Here is a 21,093-nt window from a genome sequence, read left to right as displayed (position 1 = left end):
AGCTACACAGAGAAACCCTGTCAGGAAAGACAAAAAAACAAAACAACAACAACAAAAAAAGAGGCACAGGGGAAGTAACATGGCTGCCAGTGCCTATGCTTCAAACCATTAACTAATCTAACCAAAGTCTTTGTGGATATTACCCTCAGCTGCCTGGTCAGCCACATGATCCAAATAAACAAGCAGCTTCATGAATATTACAATTCAGTAATAACGGCTGTCCTGCACCCCGAGGCTGCCCTTTGTAGGCATCCCCCTGGTAGAATACTGCTTACCAGGCCACCTCCTGACAACTAACCCCAGGGACACTAGACTGTATCTTGGAACCACAGCCTGCTGGCTGGGCTGGAGCAATCAGGCTCTGTGGCTGGATAAATGGAGCTCATTTTCCTGAGCACCGATTCATCTGGGACTCATGAAGTTGACCCAGGAGAGTCTTGTCATGAACCACAAGACTGGAACCATGTGCTCAGGACCACCCACCCACATGAGGTGCCCTAGGCACAGCTGTTGACCCACAGGCTTGTGGGACTCTTGCTGGAGTGGTGTGTGTGGTAGGGAGGTTGGACAGAAGAGTTCCAAGTGCATTTTAGCAAGTGCTGCCCACTCAACACTGCATTTCCTCCTACAAGGACTCAGAGTGCCTTTGGAGTCCTGTAACATCCAGGAGTCACCTCCAGGACTCACACAGTGCTAAATACCTGACCCTTCTTCTCTTCCCACTCTCTTCTTCCCTCCCTTTATTCCTCCTTTTCACCCATCCGCTTATCCCTGTATCTTTCTCTTTTCTTTCCTCTTTCCTTCTCTTCCTCCTTCCACTCATTCTTCCTGTCTTTCCTCCAACTATTTCTCCCATCACCCTGACCCTGCCTCCTCATCTTCCCTATCCCTTCTTCTCCCTCTTTTCTCCACCCCAAACCATCACAAGAAGTAGGTACCTACCGTGAAATTTCCTTCACTCAAAGGCTGTTGAATGACCCAATGATGCTTGGCTTTGCACAAATGGGAACAGTCTTTTATACCCCAGGCAAAGACCCCTGGTCATGTGAACACATTCCCCTACTCACACTAAGAGCTTTTCATGCACTCTGGCAGGTGAGCGGCATCAGAGGGAGGAGGTATCATAATGCTATATCTTGGCACAGGTAAAGGCTCTATATTAGGCAGTCCCATCTTGAGCCCCATGAGGACACCCAAGCTCTAATTAAAGAACAATGGCTGCCCTGTTCCACACACCCCACTCCACCGCAGTGTCTCAGAGGCTCTCTAATTATGTATAAGGGTCACAAGGGAACAACTCTAGAGGATGAAAGATGTTGAAAGTCACAGGCTCCCTTGCTAGGAAAAAGGCAGGCTTTGTCTTGCCTAGACACTGCTACAGAGGATAACTTGGGTCACTATTTAAAAGTCCCTGCTTAGACATGGGAATTTGATTTCTCTTTCCTTTATGGTTTTCTGTCCAAGCTGTGGGGTACAGTCAAGTGAGGCTTTAAATTTCAGCACTCTAGGTCCTACTGCCAGCCCTATTGAGCTCCATCTTGGCTTTCCATGTCTGCTACATGGAGGTCATCCTACTGGTTTAGAAGCTCTTCAGAACCTTCTCTTCTCTTCACGACACTTTGTAAAGTGTTTTCCTTCCCAGTAGTGTGCCATCTGTGGTTGCCCGGACTTTGTCCTTGCCCCTACAGTCACTACACCAGGCTGTTGGTGTAATCTTAGGGGGAGAGAACTGAGAAGCAAGTGTTTTAGAGGTTTTGGTCCCCGCTCACATGTGCCATTCTTTTAGGCACAGATCAAGTCAGCCTAGCCATGAGCCCTCTTAGCCTGGCCATGAACCCTCTGAGTTTCCCATTCCAACTTTGCGTCTTGAAGGAACAGAACTAGTCAGAGGATTACATGAGGGGTCAGTGGAGCTTTCCCAGCAGAATTCATTGAAGGGCTTTTCCACAGAAAGAGCTGTCCTTGTATGCTGGATTTTTCTGCCTGTAATTGTCATTAGGCTACTCTGGTGCACCGAGGGCTGGATCTACACTGCTTTAGTCCTTTTTTTTTTTTTTCACAAACACAGAAGAGCCACCATCTCTAAAGCTGCCAAATTAATGGGGCCACATGTCTCAATACAGCCAAACCCATGCTCTTGGCATCTCAAGAGTATAGCTATGGCATTAGCAACCTGTCCAGGAGGGTAGTTCTAGACATTTGCAGGAGATTTGAGAATTTTCTACCATAGTCTATAACAGGATGTTATGGTTTCAATAGGAACTGCCCTCCACTATCGCATGTGTATTGAACATTTGGTCCCCAACTAGTGGCACTATTTTCAAAGATTTTGGAAACTTTGGGAGGTGGGACCTAGCTGGAGGAAGTAGATTAGTAGACTACTGGGAAGACAGATCTTGTTCCTGGCTCTTCTATGTCGGTCTCTGTCTCTTTGTCTTTCTGTCTTTGTCTCTCTCTCTGTCTGTCTCTGTCTCTATCTATGTCTCTCTGTGTGTGTATTTTTTATTCTCCTTCCCTCCCTACTTCTCTGTCTCTCTTTCTTACTCTGCTTCTAGTCTGCAATTGAGCAAAAAACCTCGTCAGCCATGTGTTTCCAATGTGTCAGTCACCTGGAACCAAGCAAAGTCTAAATCTGCTGAAACCGTGAGCCAAAACAAATTGTTCCTCCTTGAGATTTTATATCAGGTAATTTTTCCATAAGGTGAGTAAAAAATATCTAACACAAAGAGTGCATCTCAGCATCTATTAGTGATACTCTTGGTCAAATCATTCTTTTCTGTGGACAATGTCCAGGCATTGAAAGATCTTCCACGTACCCGCTGGATGCCTGTAGCAATCCCCACCACATCCTCTAACTAATATAACCAGACATTGCCAACCTGCCAAATATTCTCTAGAGGCATAGATTTCTCTTTTCTGCTGGTAGATGTGGCTCTCTTTCTTCCTCAGGATCATTGGCTGCATTGGTCCATGAGGGTGGAGGGAGCGAAAGCAGGGAACAGGGTTCAGGACAGCTGTGGGTATGATGGAGACAGCCCTCTGGGAGACATACTTCAGTGAATCAGCTCAACTTTATTCCAGAGTATAAGGAATATATAAGATTGGGGATCCTGGGGACAAACCCTGGTTTGCCTTAAGTGGCATGCTCCTATCACAAGGCTTTGTATATGGCAGTAGGGTCCTATAGCAGAGCCCCTAGAACAAGTCTTCTAGCAGGAATCTGTGCCAAGGGTCAAGCTAAAGATGAATCAGGCATCCGGCGGTCAGTCCTCCAGACCCAGAGAAATTTTCCAGATAAGGGCAGGTAGAAGGAGGAAGTTTCACTGGGGAGGGAGGGAGTTTCCAGGTTGCCAAGCTTTTGGGAAAAGCTGCCAAGCCATGAAAGACTGCAACCTGACCAGCCAGTGATGCCTTCCAGCAGGTAGAATAAAGTAAAAGTGAAGTTTCCCCAGGGACACAGACAGAAGAGGGCAGATTTGTTCTCAGTAAGAGTTTAATGGCAGATTTCATTATGGAAGCAGCTGAATTCCCTACTCACACAAGCCCAGATGTGCACTTTCAGAAAGAGGAAAACACATGCATGCCCAAGCACACAGAGACAGAGCCTGGGACTGTGATGCACACACATGCTATTTCCTCTCCCCTCTCCTTCTCTCTCTCTCCACACCCCTCTATCTTTTCCCTCTCTTTCCCTCCTCACTCCTTTCTTTTTTCTTTCCTCCACTCTTTCCCTTGCCAACTGAGCCTGTCTTTGGGGCATGGAGCATAGAGAACAGCTCTCCCATTTGCTTCCAGGAAGAATACAGTTTAATAAAGTTGCTTGGGCAACCATGCAATTTACTTGGTCATCTGGGGCATACAAATGTCCCATATCCTTTACCTAATCAGTTAAGCACTGATAGCCACATATCCAAGAATTAGAATCCCAGTTCTGTGTCATCTCCTGAGGCTTGCTACTCTCCAAAACCATCACATAAGTCAAGATATACTTAAGTCTTCCTTAGGCTCTGGGAGACCAGAGAACTCCACCACTGGGCAGGCAGTTTGCATGTGGACCTTTTGTCCTTTCTACCATTGCTGCTGTTACACAGGAAGTAGCACTGTAGAGAACTGGTCTCATATGGTCCTTTGAGCTCTTGTCCTCCATACTATATCAGATCTCTGCAAAGGCCTCAGAGGTGCCCAACATTTGAGGCTTTTCAAGGTGTAGTCATGGTTGGTCATTATTCCCAATGAACAGAGTAGTTGAGTCCACAAGGGCTCTCCTCATGAAAACAGCTTTGTAGCCGGGTGGTGGTGCACGCCTTTAATCCCAGCACCCTGGAGTCAGAGGCAGGCAGATCTCTGAGTTCAAGGCCAGCCTGGTCTACAGAGCAAGTTCCAAGAGAGCAGAGACATACAGAGAAACCCTGCCTTGACAAAACCAAAAAAGACAAGCAACAACAATAACAACAACAACAACAACAACATCAAACCCAAAAAAGGTAAGAAAGAAAAAAGAAAACAGCTTTGTATGTAGGATTTAGCCACTAGCCCATTCTAGGTGATAAGTTTCCCTCTGGAGAACTTTGGCCATCCTTTTGTTGTGAGGTAATTCCACCAGAAAACAGACACTCTTAAAGAATAAGAAGTTTGTGTTTCCTGCCAGCTGGCAAATGCAGGAGGAGCTTACCCAAATCATACAGCCCTGAGCCTCATCAATTCTTTGCCTTCTCTGCATAAAAATCATAACTTTGTTAGCAAAAACAGTTAGTGAGAAGTGAACCTACAGAAGTCAAAAAGCAAGGTTAATATATTTAGGAACTTTCCTGGATCCTGAAATTATGGCCTAGGTCTTTGATGGATTAGATCTTTGTTCCCGTTAGGCAGGGGTTGGGGCCTACATACTGGGTTTTAAGGTCAGCATGGTACCTCTAACATGGTGTTACATGGTACCCCTAACATGCCTGTTACACTTTCCAGCCAAATTAGCTTACACATAATAAAAGGGACATCTCCTTGTCTCCTGTTGAGGTGGGCATCGTTTCTGCCCCTAGAAAACTGCCTTCATTTACCTCATCTTTGCAGACTCAAAGGTCATTCCTTATCCTCATCCCCCTAAATCATGATAATAGGTGCTGATGAACTTGACAGCTGAATAATTTGAAAGGTCTCTCAAGTGTTCAGATGAAAAATGAAACTTTCTGTGTATCTGGATAGGAGAACACAGGCTACTTCTTTGCCCAAGTTCAAGGTCTACATCCCCTGAGCACCTTCCTGCTCATACACAGAATCAGGGGCATTCAATGATTTTCTGGGATCAGGGACTGTTTTGTGTTTGGATTATGATAATAAACAATGCTTTAGGCAGAGTCCTAAGGTGAGAAGGTAGAGTGGGAACCTCAAGTACACCAGAAGGAAAACTGTCCTTGGTAAATGAGGAGAAAAAGGTTCCACATAGGACTGTTGGGGAAAGCAAAGCTGCTTAGCTATGTTTTGTACAGAGCTGTGAATTCATAGGGAAATAAGAAGACCAGGGATAGTGAAAAAGGGACCTGATACAATCAAGGGGCCCTTCAGTATGTGGGTGTGCAGAAAAATCTGGTTCAGCAGGCATCAGGTATTCAAAAGAAGTTCTGGCTCCCAGCTCCTAGGAAATTATCCCTAAAGCCTTGGAATAACTTGAAAGGAGCATGTTTACTCAATAAAGTCTGAGTCACATGTGTAGTTTATGCAAACATGTGACTTAGGGTGAGGGCCTTGGGCACGGCAGTGTCAACTTAATTTCTGGAGACCGAGTATTCAAATATAGCCCTTCAGTTACCCATTTTTTTTTTTTTTTGAAGACAAGGTTTCTCTGTGTAGTCCTGGCTGGCCTGGAACTCACTTTGTAGACAAGGCTGCCCCCAAACTCACAGAGATCCACCTGCCTCTGCCTCCCAAGTGCTGGGATTAAAGGCACGCGATTCTTAAACGATCAGACCCTGAGGCGCATAAGCTTCCATGTTGACAGCGCTCCACATATGTCATCTCATATCATTGCTGGGGAGTGATGTGTCATGATTGTATGTGCAACCAAAGAGCAAGAAGCTCAAGCCTGAGCTCTCCCGAAAGCTCCCCTACTTGTGTTTTTGCTATGGTATACAGTGTGAATACAGCCATTTTTCTGAACTCTGCAATCTTGCTACTGAATGGCCGAGCTAGAGGGTTTTCCAGAGAGCCCCTGAACACAGTGGGGCATGAAGATGGGAAGCCAAGATCTCCACACCTCCATGTTCCCAAGAAAGGTTTCCATCACCTCCTACTTAGAGACTCGGGAGAGAATGTTGATGCTGTAGCGTGACACGTCTGATTAGTTGTAGAGAGCCAAGTATTCGCCGACTGCACAGCACCATAGCAAAAGCTCTCTGCAGTACAGAGTCAGGCCTTTTCAATCTATCCTGAGGTTGTCATCCAAAAGTCCCAAGTTTGAGTCACCTCCAGTATTTTGTTCAGGTCTCTATGCTGGACTGCTGTGTGCACACTAACATGAATCCTCTCCCCCAGTCTTCCCGGTATTAGGATTGCTGCAGGCATAATGGTAGGTTCTTGAACCTAAATCATAGGTTTCCACTGCTCTGAAGCAGGCAGAGAAGTCTGGTGCTACTCCACCGATTGTGAAACCTCTGCCTTCAATGCGTGACACAGATCAACAGGAGAGAAAAACTCGGTGCTTCCAAAGAGACCCCCTTCCTTCTACAGATGACGTCGGCAGGGCATGCCTGGATTCTGAAAATACAGCCACGCTGGAACAAAGCCAGGGTGAAGGCTTGGTGCCAGCGGTCACTGTCAGGTGCTCACACAGACTTGCAGACACTCTCAAGGCATTTTTGCTTCAAGGCTGAAAGAGCAAGAAGGGAAACGGGCACTGAGGTTGGAACCGAACAGAGACATAAAATCGAATAGCACCAGCCACAGTTCAGGTTCTTCTGGAGGGCAAGTGCGGGGCAGGTCCATTCTAAGGGACTCCTGTGAGGATCCTTTGCCAGTCAGCAGCAGAGTGGAAGGAACAGCCATGGTTATTTGTTTATTTTTTCCACTTTCTGCGCAGATGCTGCTTTCCCAGTACCCAACTGTCCCCAGCTCATCTCTCCAGGTTGCATTACAGTCACTTAAACTCATTAACATGTTGGTCAGTAAACGTAGCATGCTGTGTGTTTAGAAGTTGCAGCAGGGTAGGGAAGAGAAATGAGATATTGGATGATGTGCTGATAAGCTGTCCTATTCCATGCCCACACACCAAGACCCCACACACCAAGACCCAGGATTTCTGTCCTTGACTCGGGCACCCCCACCCCATTGTCTGACTTTTAAAGTATAGAGTGAAGGTGGTGGCAGAAACATGAAACAAGATAATGAGACGATGGTTGCACCTAGGAAACAAGGGAACTCATGATTGAGGTAGAAGAATTGAAGGAAAAAGAAGAGAAATCAGTGGAGGGCACACATGGAAGCAGGGGAGTGAGAGATTTTTATGAGAGGTATCAATCGAAACATCGTAAACAAAGCACAGGGAATGATGGAGAGATGGACTCTGAGAAGTGAGAGGTGGTGGAGGGTTAAAGGAACAAGAGAAGTTTCTAAGAAGTGTTGGCACTGATCCTGTGGAGCTTATTGGTCCATAAAGAAAGATTTGGTAATTAGACTTAGTTTGTTAAAGGTAACACATTACAAGATTGGGCCATATGAACACCTGGGTCTTATCAAAGGATTTTTTCCAAAGAGGTAATATAAAGCCATGGTTTTCCAAAGGCCAGAGGTACTTGACCAGAGAGTCCAGGCCAAGGAAATAATGAAATGGCTCAGTGTTGGTGTAGGGAGTGGAAAGACCAGTCTAGCCCCCACCTCCTTTTTTTTTTGTAAGATTTGGAGAGAAGCTAAAGGTGATGTTGAGTATTTTTATGCATAATTAGAAGGCATCAGGACAAGGATGGAGAGACATGGGTCCACCTCTAGGACTTCTTGTCCTCTCTGAGTTAAATTATTTGCATATGCTTTGGTTGAGAATTTCAGTGTTTGTGTGGGGTTTGTCTTCTGTTTTATTTTTGCTTGTCTTTTTAGCTTGCATGAGAACTCAGAGGCTAAGGGACTTGCTTGGGTTCACACAGAGACTGTAGTGTGTCAGTTGACTCCACAGCTTTCTAAACTCCTTGTAACACTGACTGAACACTAGGCTGTCTTCTCTCAATGATGACTCCATGAGCTACAGCAGTCTTCTGGACCTGGCTAAAATGACACAACCTATCAGAGTCACAGAACCTCCCATCAAATGCACTCACTGCTGAGCTATCACATCAGCAAGCTGGGTACTTACTGCGAGAGTGGGACACCTTCTTCACCCTCTGACAGATCAGCGTCGCATTTTTCAGAAACCAAGAATAGTATTCCAGACAATACCTAGATGTTCAAGCAGAGTTGGGAGTAGTCACTCTTCTGTAATGACCATGAGAAGACAGTCATGATCGAAAAGAGCAATTACACAAATACAGGGCCCATTATTGACACCAAGGAACCCTCTATCTTTATATAGTATAGAAGAAAGAGTAGAGAAGAATACTTGTTAGGAAAAAGCTCAGACTTTGGAGCCAATGAGATTTATTTTTAATCTTAGATTTCTACAGTTCATTAGGATGTGTGAAGTTAGGTTGAATTCTTAATCCTCTAAGCCTTAGTTTCTTAGTATGTAAGTACAAGGTAATAATATAAGATTAAATGAAATAATAGGTTTGAAGTTCCTGAACTATACCAATGTGTAAATGTTCAATAAATGAGGATGTTTTTTGTACTTGTGAAAGACAGAGTGGAAGAACTCTACTGTTAGCCATGCAGCAAATGCATTGCAAAGTGATACTCAGTTCCTTATCTGAGGCACTAAGTGTTGCTTCAGAATTTTGCAGTGGAGAGGCCATGGACATATTATTAGGAGAGGTTTCAGCCCAGGCTTTCTCTGGCTTATTGTGACATATCTGGTGTCTGAAGTGGTTGAGCCAGGCATGTTGGAATTGAACCCCAGACTTCTGAAAGAATAAGTGCTCTTACCCAATGAATCTCTTCAGTCCCAGTGGTGTGGATTTTAGCCTAGGTAGTTCAGCCTATGCTAGGAAACACTATCATTCCAATAGTTAAAAAGACCAATTTGAGTCAGGACCCTACCAGGAAAGTGGAAATAACTAGGTGCTTTAATAAAGTAAATTCACGTTTGAAGTTGGTCCCAAACAGGTTAGAAGAGAACAAAGTAACAAAGGCAAGTAGAGGCATTCCTATGTTTCCTAGACAGTGAATTTACCAGCCTGGAGAGCCAGGGGCAAGTATATGATGAGCACAGAAAGGAAGAGACATACTGAGTTGTAGTGTGGAGTTCTTATAGAGGCTGAAACCTCAGAAGAGACACCTATATCTGGAAATGCAGAAATGTAGAGAAACGTCTTGGCTTCTCCATTCTGCAGTGTCTTCCATTGAATGAACAAACAGGAAACTGGATGGCTAGGCATTCTGGGAACTGTAGTTTGTGCAGGCCATATCATTCAGTATAAAGCTGACCAAAGACAGAGCTCGGGGTGTGTCTCGATGAACACAACAGGATCACTCTTCTTATAAACCTAGATGTGGACACTTCAAGAAGAGATAATATGCCAAAGATGACCAACTCAGTACAGTTGAGCACAGTAGCTATGCATTTAGTTGCCACAGCCACAACATGTCAAGTGTGCCAGGGGAGGAAACCATGTAGCAAGTGCAAGAGAGCAATGCACCTTTCATAGCACAACCATTAGCCCAACAGTACAGTGTTCCTGGTGCTGGTGAGAGTATCAGGTACATTGTCTCACTTCATTTTCACAACACTGTCACTGTAGCAAGAGTGTTGCAGTCTTCCTGTATGAATCAAGCTCTTGGAATTAGGTGACGTGTGGCCTGGCCTGTGGGCAGAACTAAGTTCATTATGGGATAAATCAAGTATGGTTCAGACATGTGAGTGGCCCCCCAACCCCACGTTGCTTGTAAGTTGTAGAACCTAATTTTAAGCTGAAGCCTGCCTGACTTATAGCCCAATCCTAAAATTGGCACATCCAGCTAAATGCCAGTTTGGGGGCCCTTGGCTCATACCCTAGTCTCAAATCTGCTCAGCTAGTGTGATAGTGCACACGGCAGATTTCCTAACAATTTTTCACATGTTTCATACTGTTTTCAACACAGAAAGGATGTCAAACTAGCCCCTCAGAGAATGGTCTGCTTTAAAATGTGATAAAATTTGGTAAACTGAGATACTCGGCCACCTGAGGTACTCTGTGAATCTTCAATAGGGTCAGAACATTCATTGTCATGTGGCCTAGTCTCAAAAGGCTAAAGTTGCCATTTGGGGCCTTAATTCACATAGCTTGTTGGTTGAATGGACACTATGATCATGGAAGATAGTACTTCACGACAACATGACCATTCCCAAACCCAGGGCAGAATATCTGAGTCTCTCCCCCAAGTTAATAATGAAAGGAACAATTACTAGTAGATAAACAGCCATACCATAACAACTTGGTTTGTTGATAAATTAGAGGACACATCTCTCTTACAGAAAAGGCTAAACCAGCAGTTTTCAACCTTCTTAATGCTGTGACCCTTTAATACAGTTCCTCAAGTTGTGGTGACCCTCAACCATAAAATTATTTTGTTGGTATTTCACAACTGTTGTTTTGCTATTGATATGAACTATAACATAATTTTTTTTGAGATAGAGGCTTGCCAAAAAGGTTGTGACCCACAGGTTGAGCTCTGTCTTTGGTCAGCTTTATACTGAATGATATGGCCTTTCTACTAAATGATGATGGGGGGAAAGTCATAGTGAAGGTGGCCTGCTGTGCTTGTCTTTGGGTTTTGGTATCAGGGCCTTCTTCAGTGCCATTAAGAATGAGCTGGACTCTGGGAAGCAGTCATCAATGTACTACTTCCTCCCGTCAGTCGCCTCAGATCCCTGGCCAATCCTGGAGATGTCAGTATTTGTCATCCATTAGAAGTGAAAGGGACTTGGTTTCTGTCATCTTATAAGATGCTAAGGCATGTTCCTAGGATTGTGCTAGGGACTCCTCAACAGAGGACTACACTGGGGCAGGGGGCGGGGGAGAATTTAGGGAAGAAGAAAAGGAGATTACAGAACTCAAGTTTTAGAGCTGACAGAATGAATGATTGTCAAAGGTTCTCTATGTTCTATTTCTTCTAAATGAGGGAACAGTTTAGGAAAAACATCTGAAACTCTATGGCAAGACTTTGGGAGAACTGATTTATAAGCAATAATGTGAGTCATTTTGAATAGGGATAAAGGCCAGCATCAGGGGCCTGTCATTGTTGCTGCAGAAATATCTAGCATGCCACAACTCCTAAAATGCTTAGGCTGCTTTCCATTCCATCTTTGCACATGCTATGTCACTGTTTGTTGGAGTGATTGCCAGTTTTCTACATTCATAATTTCTGCTCCTCCATCAAACCCTGGATGGCCACCTTCTGCTGGGATCCCATCGCATTTGATTCTGGATCTCCTGTAGAACTTGTCATAGTGGTTTGAAATTTCTCTCTTCATACTACCCACTTCTCCACGGAACAGATGCCAAATCTCAGCACTATTATTCAAAAAGCATTCCAAGTTACACGATCCTCTCACGTTGGTATTCTTATACTATATTTAATGTTTGATAGGAGTCTATGGAATAATATTGGGACAGAGTGAAAGGCCAGGCGAGCAGCTGCTTTATTTCTACAAATTAACCCAGAATTCTCCATGGGAATTTTCCTTTCCCTCGGATATGATTTCTTTTTCTTTTTTTCCCCACAAATATCAGGTTTTTTTGTATATGTGTGCATGTGCATGTATGTGTGAGTGAGTATGTGTGTGGGAGTGTGTGTTGTCCATGCAGAGGCCAAAAGAGAGTTTTGGAACTGGAGTAACAGACATTTCTAAGCCATCTGACATGGGTGATGAGATCTGAACTCAGGTCCTCTAGAAGAACATCAGGGCACTTACCTGCTGAACCATCTCTCCAGTCCCTTATGGATGTTTTCAGTTCTGATATTTGTCCAGGGAGTGCAACTAATGCATTTCTACTTTGATAGATGACTTAGTCCTATCACTTCAATTTTATTTTAGCTTGTGCTTTACAACTACTGTACCTCCTAACTATGACCCAGTTTCTGGATGTATTTGTGATTCATCTTCACAACACTTGACTTAATATAATGCATGACTGACAAATAGCGGAGACTCAACACGTTCAGTTAGTGGGAGAAGAATCTAGTGATGTGGGCTACTCTAGATAATACTGGAAGTATTATTTTGAAGATTTTCCTGTTCCTCACTGTGAAGAAATGCCCTTTCCTTGCTTGTTCACACCACTGGATCTGTGAACTTGTGTATCACCCTCTCTAAATAAATAAAACATCCAAGCCTATTGAGGCATTCTAGATGAAATCTAAAAACAGCTGGGGAAAAGGGTGCAAACCTGGGCTTGATGCTCAGATGCAGTGGATAACGGAGATTTTAAAGAATGAAGGACATGTTAGTAAGCTTTTAAGATAACACAAAAGGCTTAAGAAATTGGTCCTCAGCTTACTGGGGAACAGCATACATTTCTAGTGTTTAGCTCTGGGTTTAACAACCAGTAATAAATCCCAGAACATCTTCTATTAGTATTGAGGGCAGAAGCATATCAATGTCCATATCACCTTTTATTTATTTTTATTTTTATTTTTTTTAAGACAGGGTTTCTCTGTGTAGTTTTGGTGCCTGTCCTTGATCTTGCTCTGTAGACCAATCTGGCCTCAAACTCACAAAGATCTGCTTGGCTCTGCCTCCTGAGCGCTGGGATTAAAGGCGTGAGCCACCGCGACTCGGCAGTTGTCCATATCATCTTAATCAAGTGTGGTGGGACTTCTGATTTTATTTTTACAACCATTTCATCTGGCAGGCAACAACTGATGTGAATTAAAGAAGGATTCTAATTTAGATAGGCAAATGTTTTGGTTACATTTTCCTAGAAAATTTCATCAAGTGGAGGATACTGGTATCCAAAGTCCTCAGTGGAAATTCTACCCGATATAGTGTGACTCATCTCCATTTAACCCAAACTCAACTCAGCTCACTTCACCTAAACTCATCTCATCGTCTCATTTAATCTTATCCATCCTAGCCCATCTAAGCCCAACTCACTTTATCCAAAATCACTCCACCTCCACAGAGTTCATTTCATGCCATCCAATTCAACCCAATCAGTTAATCTCAACTCCACCCAACTCCTCTCAATTCATCTCAGATAAAAGCAGCTCAGTGTAGCTCAGTTCAACCATATTTACCAGATCCTGCACTTGGTTTTAAGAATGTAAAGATGAATAAAGCCCAGTCATAGATCTCAACAATGTAACAGTCTAGTAGAGGGCACACTGTAGAGTACACTTCTTTTGGTCACCTATCACTTGCCTGGGAATTATTTAAGGCCTGGCTGTCTGAAAATTTTCAGAGACACCACACACAATAAGAAGACTCTAACTGTAGAGTGTGCAAAGGAGTCACTGTCTCAGGTTACCTCATGGCTTCAGAACTGAGATCTCGCTTTCGGCTTGCACAGAGGCATTGCTGGAAGAAGCGACAGAGTTCCATCAGGCATGGGTTGAGTTTCTTCATGGCCAGGGGCAGAGGAGCATCTGTAATGGCCCCCTCTTTGAGGAGTGGCTGAGGACACCCTGGAACATGCAATCTCAGACATGTGAAGTCAATAAGAGCTCAGCAAACATCTTCCCTAGGGGAAGGCCTGTGACAGGTGAGTATAGTCTATCCCTTATTTCAGCTAGCTTGGAAACAGACATTGGAGAGCATGGTTTCATTATTGTTTAGTGAAGCTACTGTGGGAACTTCAAGAGAGCTAGAGAAGGATGAGAATTGGGTTTCTAAAGGAGAACAGACATGGTTTCTCTGAGGAGCATATTTTAGAGAGGCATCTAAAATGTGGGATAGAGACGTGCTGGGAGGGGAGGATAGCTTACGATTATGCAAGGGATAGCTGGCTTCAGGGGATGGAGAATGCTTTAAATACAGATGGTGTTGTGTGTGTGTGTGTGTGTGTATGTGTATGTGTGTGTGTATGTATGCGGGCACATGTGCACGCCATGTGTAAGGAAGAGAGATGGTGTGATGGTTAGTTATTGATTGTCATCTTGAAAGGATCACCTAATCTGGATTAATTGAGGTGGGGGCGACTCATTCCAAGCGTGGGTGGCACCATTCCATGGGGTGAAGTCCTGGACTGAATAAAAAGCAGACAGTAAGCTGAGCACCAGGACTCATCTCACTCTGCTTCCCAACTGTAGAGGCAATCTGACCACCTGCTACAAGATCCCACTGCCCTGGCTTCCCCGCCATGACAGACTTTGCTCTTGAACTATGGGCACACATAAACCTCTTTCCTTGTTACTTTTTGTCAGCTGTCTGTCACCATAACAAGACACTAATACAGAAGGGAACAGTAGGTTCAAACATGATTCTAGCAAGCCAGCTCACTGAACAACCAATGCTGAGTCCTCCTCCTTGAGGACTAGGTTGATTATGTATCTCGTAACCAGCTTCTCATTATTGTTTAGTATGTAGCCTTTAGGAAAAGAATACAAACATCAAGCAAAGAAGAAAACAGAGTTGTTAAAGATCTCACCCTATTGGTCTCCTGAAACTGAGTCGATTTCTCAAGCCTGTACCCAGGCCCCCTTACAAGAGGAATGATTAAACTCAGACCCAACACGCAGAGCAACTGAGAGGACTCTGTAAGTCCCTGCGATGCTGAGCACACGGCAATGTTCCTGCCATGGAACAGGCACACATAATAGCTATTGATGTCGATTTAGTTATTGAAGTTTTGGAGAGTCTACTATGGACCAGGCACTAACAGACTAGTAGTGCAGCAACGAACAAGAAGGAACAGGGTTCTCCTCACACAGGGCTTGTCATCTGGTCCTGAGTTACATTAGGATGTGACACTTACACAAGAGAGGCCACCTGTCACTATCAAGCAAAATGGCCCAACGTCTAGAAATGAGCAGACGGGAATAGTGGCTTCCCTTTAGTGTAGTTGTGATGGTTGCCTAGCAGATACCCTGAGGACTATCTGGTTCTATAGGAGGATGAAGCTTTTGATTTGATTTTTTTTTTTTTTGAGACAGAGTCTTACGGAGTTCAGGCTGGCCTAAAATTTGCTATATAGCTGAGATGATTTAGAACTCCTAAACCTTCTGCCTCAATCCTCTGACTTGTGGGATTATAAGCATACCTACACCACCATGCCCAATTTATGTGGTACTGGATATTGAACCCAGAGCTTCATGCCTGGTAGGCAAGCCTTCTGCTAACTGAGCCACATCCACAGCCCAGGAAGGGAACTCTTTAGCGGATATCCTATTGAGCAATATTTCTACAGCTCTAAAGTGGTACAAGTTAATTGATACTAATATATGGCTGCTGTCTGAGAACACTGAAGATAACTCCTGTTCTAAACTATGTAAGTGACTGTTGTCTGGCAAGCGTACTGTTGATTTTTGCCCCACTTAAAAAAGAATTATTACTATAGATTATCAATTGGCAAGCTCATGTGAAATTACTTCGCTATACTGACTTGTAAATCTCTACTGAATTTCCCCATTGGTAGAGTTTTAAGACCTTTTTGGTTTCCTCATCAATTACTGAATTGAATAACACCTTTAATATACTGATGTAGTTACATTATAAATTTTATGAGACCTTTAAAGACTTATTGTGGTACTAAGGATGGAATCCAGGGCTCCATGCATGCCAGGCAATTGACCTACAACTGAGCCTATCCCCAGTCTGAGAATTTTTAAATTATAATTAGTCAGCAATATTTAGCAAGTAGAGAGAGAGGGTTCATAAAGCTAAGGACGTTTAAAATATATAGAAACAAAATATTTTTTCCACAGATCTACTGGAACACTAACTGTCCCCACACCATATATCACTGCCTCATTGCCAGACTTCCATCAATGTGTCATTTAGCATCTACTGAACCAGGTACTTTCCTACATCATACAATGGGAAGTGATTCTGCAGAGATTTGACTCCAGGCCCAAACTCATAAGAACCACATCTCTACTATATAACCAACATCCTTAAGAATAGATTCCCATATACCACTTCCATACAACACCTCGTCTATATTTCTCTGCTTCAGGAAGTGACCTCAGGAGATCCACATGATCTAATTCAGTTCACTCCTGAAACCTCACTCTATTATCATCATATCCTTTTGATTTTGTTTCTTAAATATGACCCAAATCTCTCTGCCTATGTAATTACCTTTTACTTTTAGCCCCCATCATGTGTGAGTTCCCTCACTGCACCCTCTGTTCCGGTCTCTCCGTATTCTCCACTCTGAGGTCAGGGATATTATTGCAGAGCGCACATCTGGCCATATAGCTTTCCCATACCTCAGAACATGGGCCAGACTCCTTGGCATTGCAGCAAGTTGCTGATGATTTCACTCTCTCTATCCTCAGTCCCTGTGACTCTCACCTTCAGCACAAGAATTCTAGCCACAGAGGCCCTCCCTGTTCAGTCCCCAGGAATACCAATCTTTCTGGCTCCTGTGGTTTTGCTTATGCCAAAGCTCTGCAGGAGTCCAGGCTTCACAGCATGTTGTCAGAAGGTAGCTGCTCATTTGGGCCTCTGCATGTTTTCCAGCTGCAAACATTCTCGTCTATAGGACCCACCAGAATCCTTTAATGAAGATAGCATTATCAATCTTCCAGAATTATTGGACAGAGAAATTGAAATGGTCCTAACCTTAACCTTGCACACAGTAGGAGCTCAATAAACATTCACTGAAGGGATGGATGAGTAATTTGTAAAACCTTTGTGGAATCCTTTTTAAAACAAATTTTTGGATGAGCAAAATAATTTACTCAAAGATGTCAGAGCCTCTGTATTTTATGCAGTGAATGCTTCATGAGATAGATGATAGACAGAAGGATGGAGATGGTACACAATAGATAGGTAGGCAGAGAGCAATCTACCAGGCAGGTATTGAAGAAATATCAGCAGGAATGACTAGGGATATATAGACAGATGATACAAGATAGATAGGTGGATAGATGGAAGGATAAATGGACAGTGACAGCTATATAGCTATAGCTATAATTATAAGTATAGATGTAGATATAGTTAACTTGTGTTCTAGAACACAACCTGGCTATTGTTGGCATCACCAGCATTTCTCTTTGGATCTCTTAGGAGATGGACACAATTTCTTGGTAATATAATGGGGTCTTTGTGTTTGAAAGACCCATTCACCATTCACTGGAAGCCATGAGAGCTGAAGTCAGTCTGAGGATCTATGAAACAAGAGAGTGTGCAGGTTCCAGCAATTTAATAATGCCCTGTTGACATATGACCAACCAGCTCTGTAACATTCAGGAAGCTTGTATAGAAAGATACTCAGGAGGAGGCAGGGCCTGAAAACCTGACCAACTTTGAAGGACTAACCTTGTTTCTGTTTCACTCATAGGGAGCTGACAGCACAGAAAAGAAGATAGCATGCCAGCCAAAATCTGAGAAAAGAAATTCAGGTCTTGGGAGTTCTGGAAACCCCAGCCTAGGAAGCTGCTGCTTCTCAAACCCATGGGAATGGAGTGTTCAGGGATGTGGCCAGCAGGGCATCCTTTAAAACACAGCCACAGTGAGTCACATCCAGCAAATGTGGCTTGGAATTTGGAGTCATCATTTATGCCTTCTTCCCTCTCTGCTCATCCAACAACCAGACAACCTGCTCATCACAAGAGCAGCTTCTATTTGCAAAGTGATCAGCACACTTCACTAGACGTTCACACAATTGAATGTTGATCAAATTAAATAACATAGAGCTTTAAAATCCCAAATCAATTCAGTACACATTATCTTAATACAAGACCATGTAGAAATGAATGAAGAGAACAGATGTTTTTAGTGCTCACAGCAATTGCAGTTGTTCTTGCTTTAAATTGAGAAAATTAATCCTGAATGCCACACCTCCCAAAAGTAGATGAGCTGAGATTTGCATCCTACCAGTCAGAGCCTACATTTATCAAGCAAACCTCTTTATTAGACTGTACTATCTCATGCAATAAAACACAAGCTTAAGCAATGACTGGATGTTCCCACTCACTTGAAACTTGGTGGGATACTGGGACCAGGGCTGGCTCTGACTCAGGGGTGAATGGCCCCTCTGCAGGAACAGCATCTGCAAGTAGCAAGAGGAACATTCTTCAAAACTAAAGTGGGATGACCTTGGGCTATTAAACACATAACCAGAGAATCCTGACACCTCAAAGATAAGAGTTCTGAAAATTCACAAGGAAATGATAGCCAAAGGAAAAGAAATGGCTTGCACATGATCACACAAAAGGACAGCACACCAACACAATGTTAAGTCACTTCTCCTGGCTCGTTTCCTCTAATGAAGTACAGTGACAGCATACTTGCAGGTGCTCTTGTCCCATTGTGCCCCCAGCTCCCAGGCTACACTTTTCGTTGAGGTGTGGAGTTTCTCGGTTTGGCCATGCAGTCTCACCTGTCTGTGAGTCCCTAGGAGCTGGTGCTTTGGTTGGACTCGGAGTCTGTGTTCCAGCGGTGAGTGTTGCTGAGGGGAAAGGAGAGATGTAAGCATGCATCTTTTCAAGGGAAGCCCAATCTGAAGAAGATGCTCCATGTCTCATCGATGCTGCTGACTAGGCCAGATGCCAATCAGGATGTTTAAGGTGCATGAATGAGTAAGAAATGTAGCCACAATCAAGTTCTTCCTGGAGTATGTATGGGAATGAATGAGTCCCATCAGGAACTGGTAAAGGGTGATGGGGCCATTGGAAACTTGCCAATATCAGTAAGATTTGGTGACACTGCACAGGACAGTGATGGCACTGACCAGGGAAGTGTGGAGCCCTCTGAGACAAAGAGAACATGACTTGCTTGTCATTGATCTGAGTCATGGTCTACACATGGACTCCATCTGCATTCCTGATAAATCACCTGTCAATAATTTTAATAATAGCCTAGGCTCTCAGTTCAACATCTGTCTTTCATATTCATAAAATCTTGGTTTTAGGACTACTTCAGGACATGACCTGTGTTGACATGAGTCTGACCTCTGGCAAGCTAGCAAAGCAGCCCTCTTTTCTAGAAGATGAGGGAGAGAGAGAACATTAAGCTGGCAGATCCATTCTGTGGATGAATGAAAAGACTAAGGTTGGGCTGCAATCTGGCCCAATAGATAGGCACCTCATTCAGCGGGTGGCATTGTTGATTGCAACGAGAAACATAGAGCTAGTGAGAATAGGCCTCCCAGGCCAAGCAAAAAGACCGTGCAAAGACCTGGAGGATGAGCAATGGGGATTGTTCTGTGGTTGCAACCCAGAGAATGAAGTGGAAAGTGAGGGAGATCCTGAGGAGCCCATGGTCCAGCCTACATTTCTGTAATGCAGTCCACTACTTGTGACCACTCTTCTGCTGGGACTGTGAGTTTTGTGGTATCCAATTCAACATGGCTGTCACCCCATGGACTTCCATGTGAGTGCAAAGAAGACTGCTACAGTCATTCACATACAGCCCATAACTGCCAGGATCCCCAACTCCAAGGGAAATCTGGTCATTTTCTCAGGAGGGAGGGGGTCAACATCATTTGATTTTTCTTCAGGTATTGATAAGACTGTAGCCTCCAGTAAAGAAGGCAGTAGTAATGTTGGCTTCCTTGATGGATTTCTATGTAAACCTTGAGCACCTGAGCCACATCCAACTTGTCTATGACTGTCATCTAGTTTGATTAAATGGCTTTGGGATCACAGAATACTGAAGTGTAAGGGACTGGGGGCATATGACTCCTATAGATGGCCACAATGCCTACTGTGGATAGCTGGGTCAGCTTAGAGGAGTTGTAGAGAGTAAATGGTGTCCACATGCTATATAGTGAGTCAAACTCCTTGCAGATGTCAGAGCTCTGACAACTCTCACGTAACAGACAAGAAAGTGGGAACTCAGAGGGAGAAGGGAAATTTCTGTAAACAGTGTATGTGGTAAAGACAAGACTTTAGTCCAGTTGTGTCTGAAACTGAGAAAGAACTGAGTTCCAAGGTGACTATTGTCCCACTGACCAAAGCAAAGTGAATTTCTTTTAATTTTCCTCTACACTAGTGCAAATGGCTGACAGAGTTCAAATCATCACATCAGGTGTTTATATGGTTAAAGGTATCCAAGTAGCATTCCCCAGATCTCACTATACAGCTGAGATTTTTGTGTCTGAAGTCTGATAAATTTCATGTGCTCCATCTTCTCTCTGTATTTCTTAAGAAATTTAGTCATCTGACAAACTTATATTGAATGCCTCTTTCAGAGAAGCCTGAACCTGACAACATAAAACTTTAGGGAGAACACATCTTAGAGGGGAGAAATGTCAAGTTCACAGTTACTAAAACTACAGCTGTGATGCATGTTATAGCCTATTAACCATGATGGGCATGTGAAGAGGATTCTGTCCACCTGTAAATATCAGAGGAAAGGACTGTTAAAGTGAATAAAGACATAAATTTTACCTGTGAGAGGAGAATGGACAATTCATGAACATGGGACAAAGAAAATGAAAATCAGGGTGACTATACTTCCCAAATATGATCTGGGAAATAAAAGGTTAGGTAAAAGGTTAGGATATAAATGTATTTTGCTTTGTTTTATATTTTCTGAGGTTTTATTACATACACAGGCATGAAATCACATGGATACATATGCAACACAACCACTTATCAAATATGATCAATTCTCTTTTATAGCTCAAGCTCTCCTCATGACCTGATGGCATAAATGTATATGCATGTGTAATTAACATTTATCTTATGTTGCATCAAATGTACATGCTGTGTATGTAATCAACATAGTGCCATTAATACTATGAAACAAAGGCAGTTAGCTTGTCTGGAAGGTTGACTTCCCATGGCCACTGGTCACTTGCTTAAAAGGCAAAGAAAAAACCAGGAAGTGAGTTTATAGGAAACCAAAAGGAAATGCTAGGGATGTAGAAA

At 43.5% G+C, this 21,093-nt stretch overlaps 1 protein-coding gene across 1 annotated transcript in view; it reads right to left on the bottom strand.

Annotated features, from left to right (window-relative positions):
* Positions 1-6,815: 6,815 nt before the first annotated feature.
* The window catches only part of Hhla1 (HHLA1 neighbor of OC90), a 36,264-nt gene continuing 21,986 nt past the window's right edge, over positions 6,816-21,093 (bottom strand). Inside the window, exons 13-17 of the mRNA XM_059247015.1 lie at positions 18,600-18,668; positions 18,195-18,269; positions 13,581-13,737; positions 8,333-8,415; positions 6,816-6,859 (exon numbers count right to left, since the gene is read on the bottom strand). Coding sequence (XP_059102998.1) covers positions 6,816-6,859; positions 8,333-8,415; positions 13,581-13,737; positions 18,195-18,269; positions 18,600-18,668 — 428 coding nt within the window. The remainder of the gene's footprint in view (positions 6,860-8,332; positions 8,416-13,580; positions 13,738-18,194; positions 18,270-18,599; positions 18,669-21,093) is intronic.

This window comes from Peromyscus eremicus, chromosome 20, assembly GCF_949786415.1.
Source record: "Peromyscus eremicus chromosome 20, PerEre_H2_v1, whole genome shotgun sequence".
In the NCBI taxonomy this organism is placed as follows: Eukaryota; Metazoa; Chordata; class Mammalia; order Rodentia; family Cricetidae; genus Peromyscus; species Peromyscus eremicus.
The sequence above is the reverse complement of the archived record's forward strand: the minus strand, read 5'-3'. Positions and strand labels throughout refer to the sequence as shown.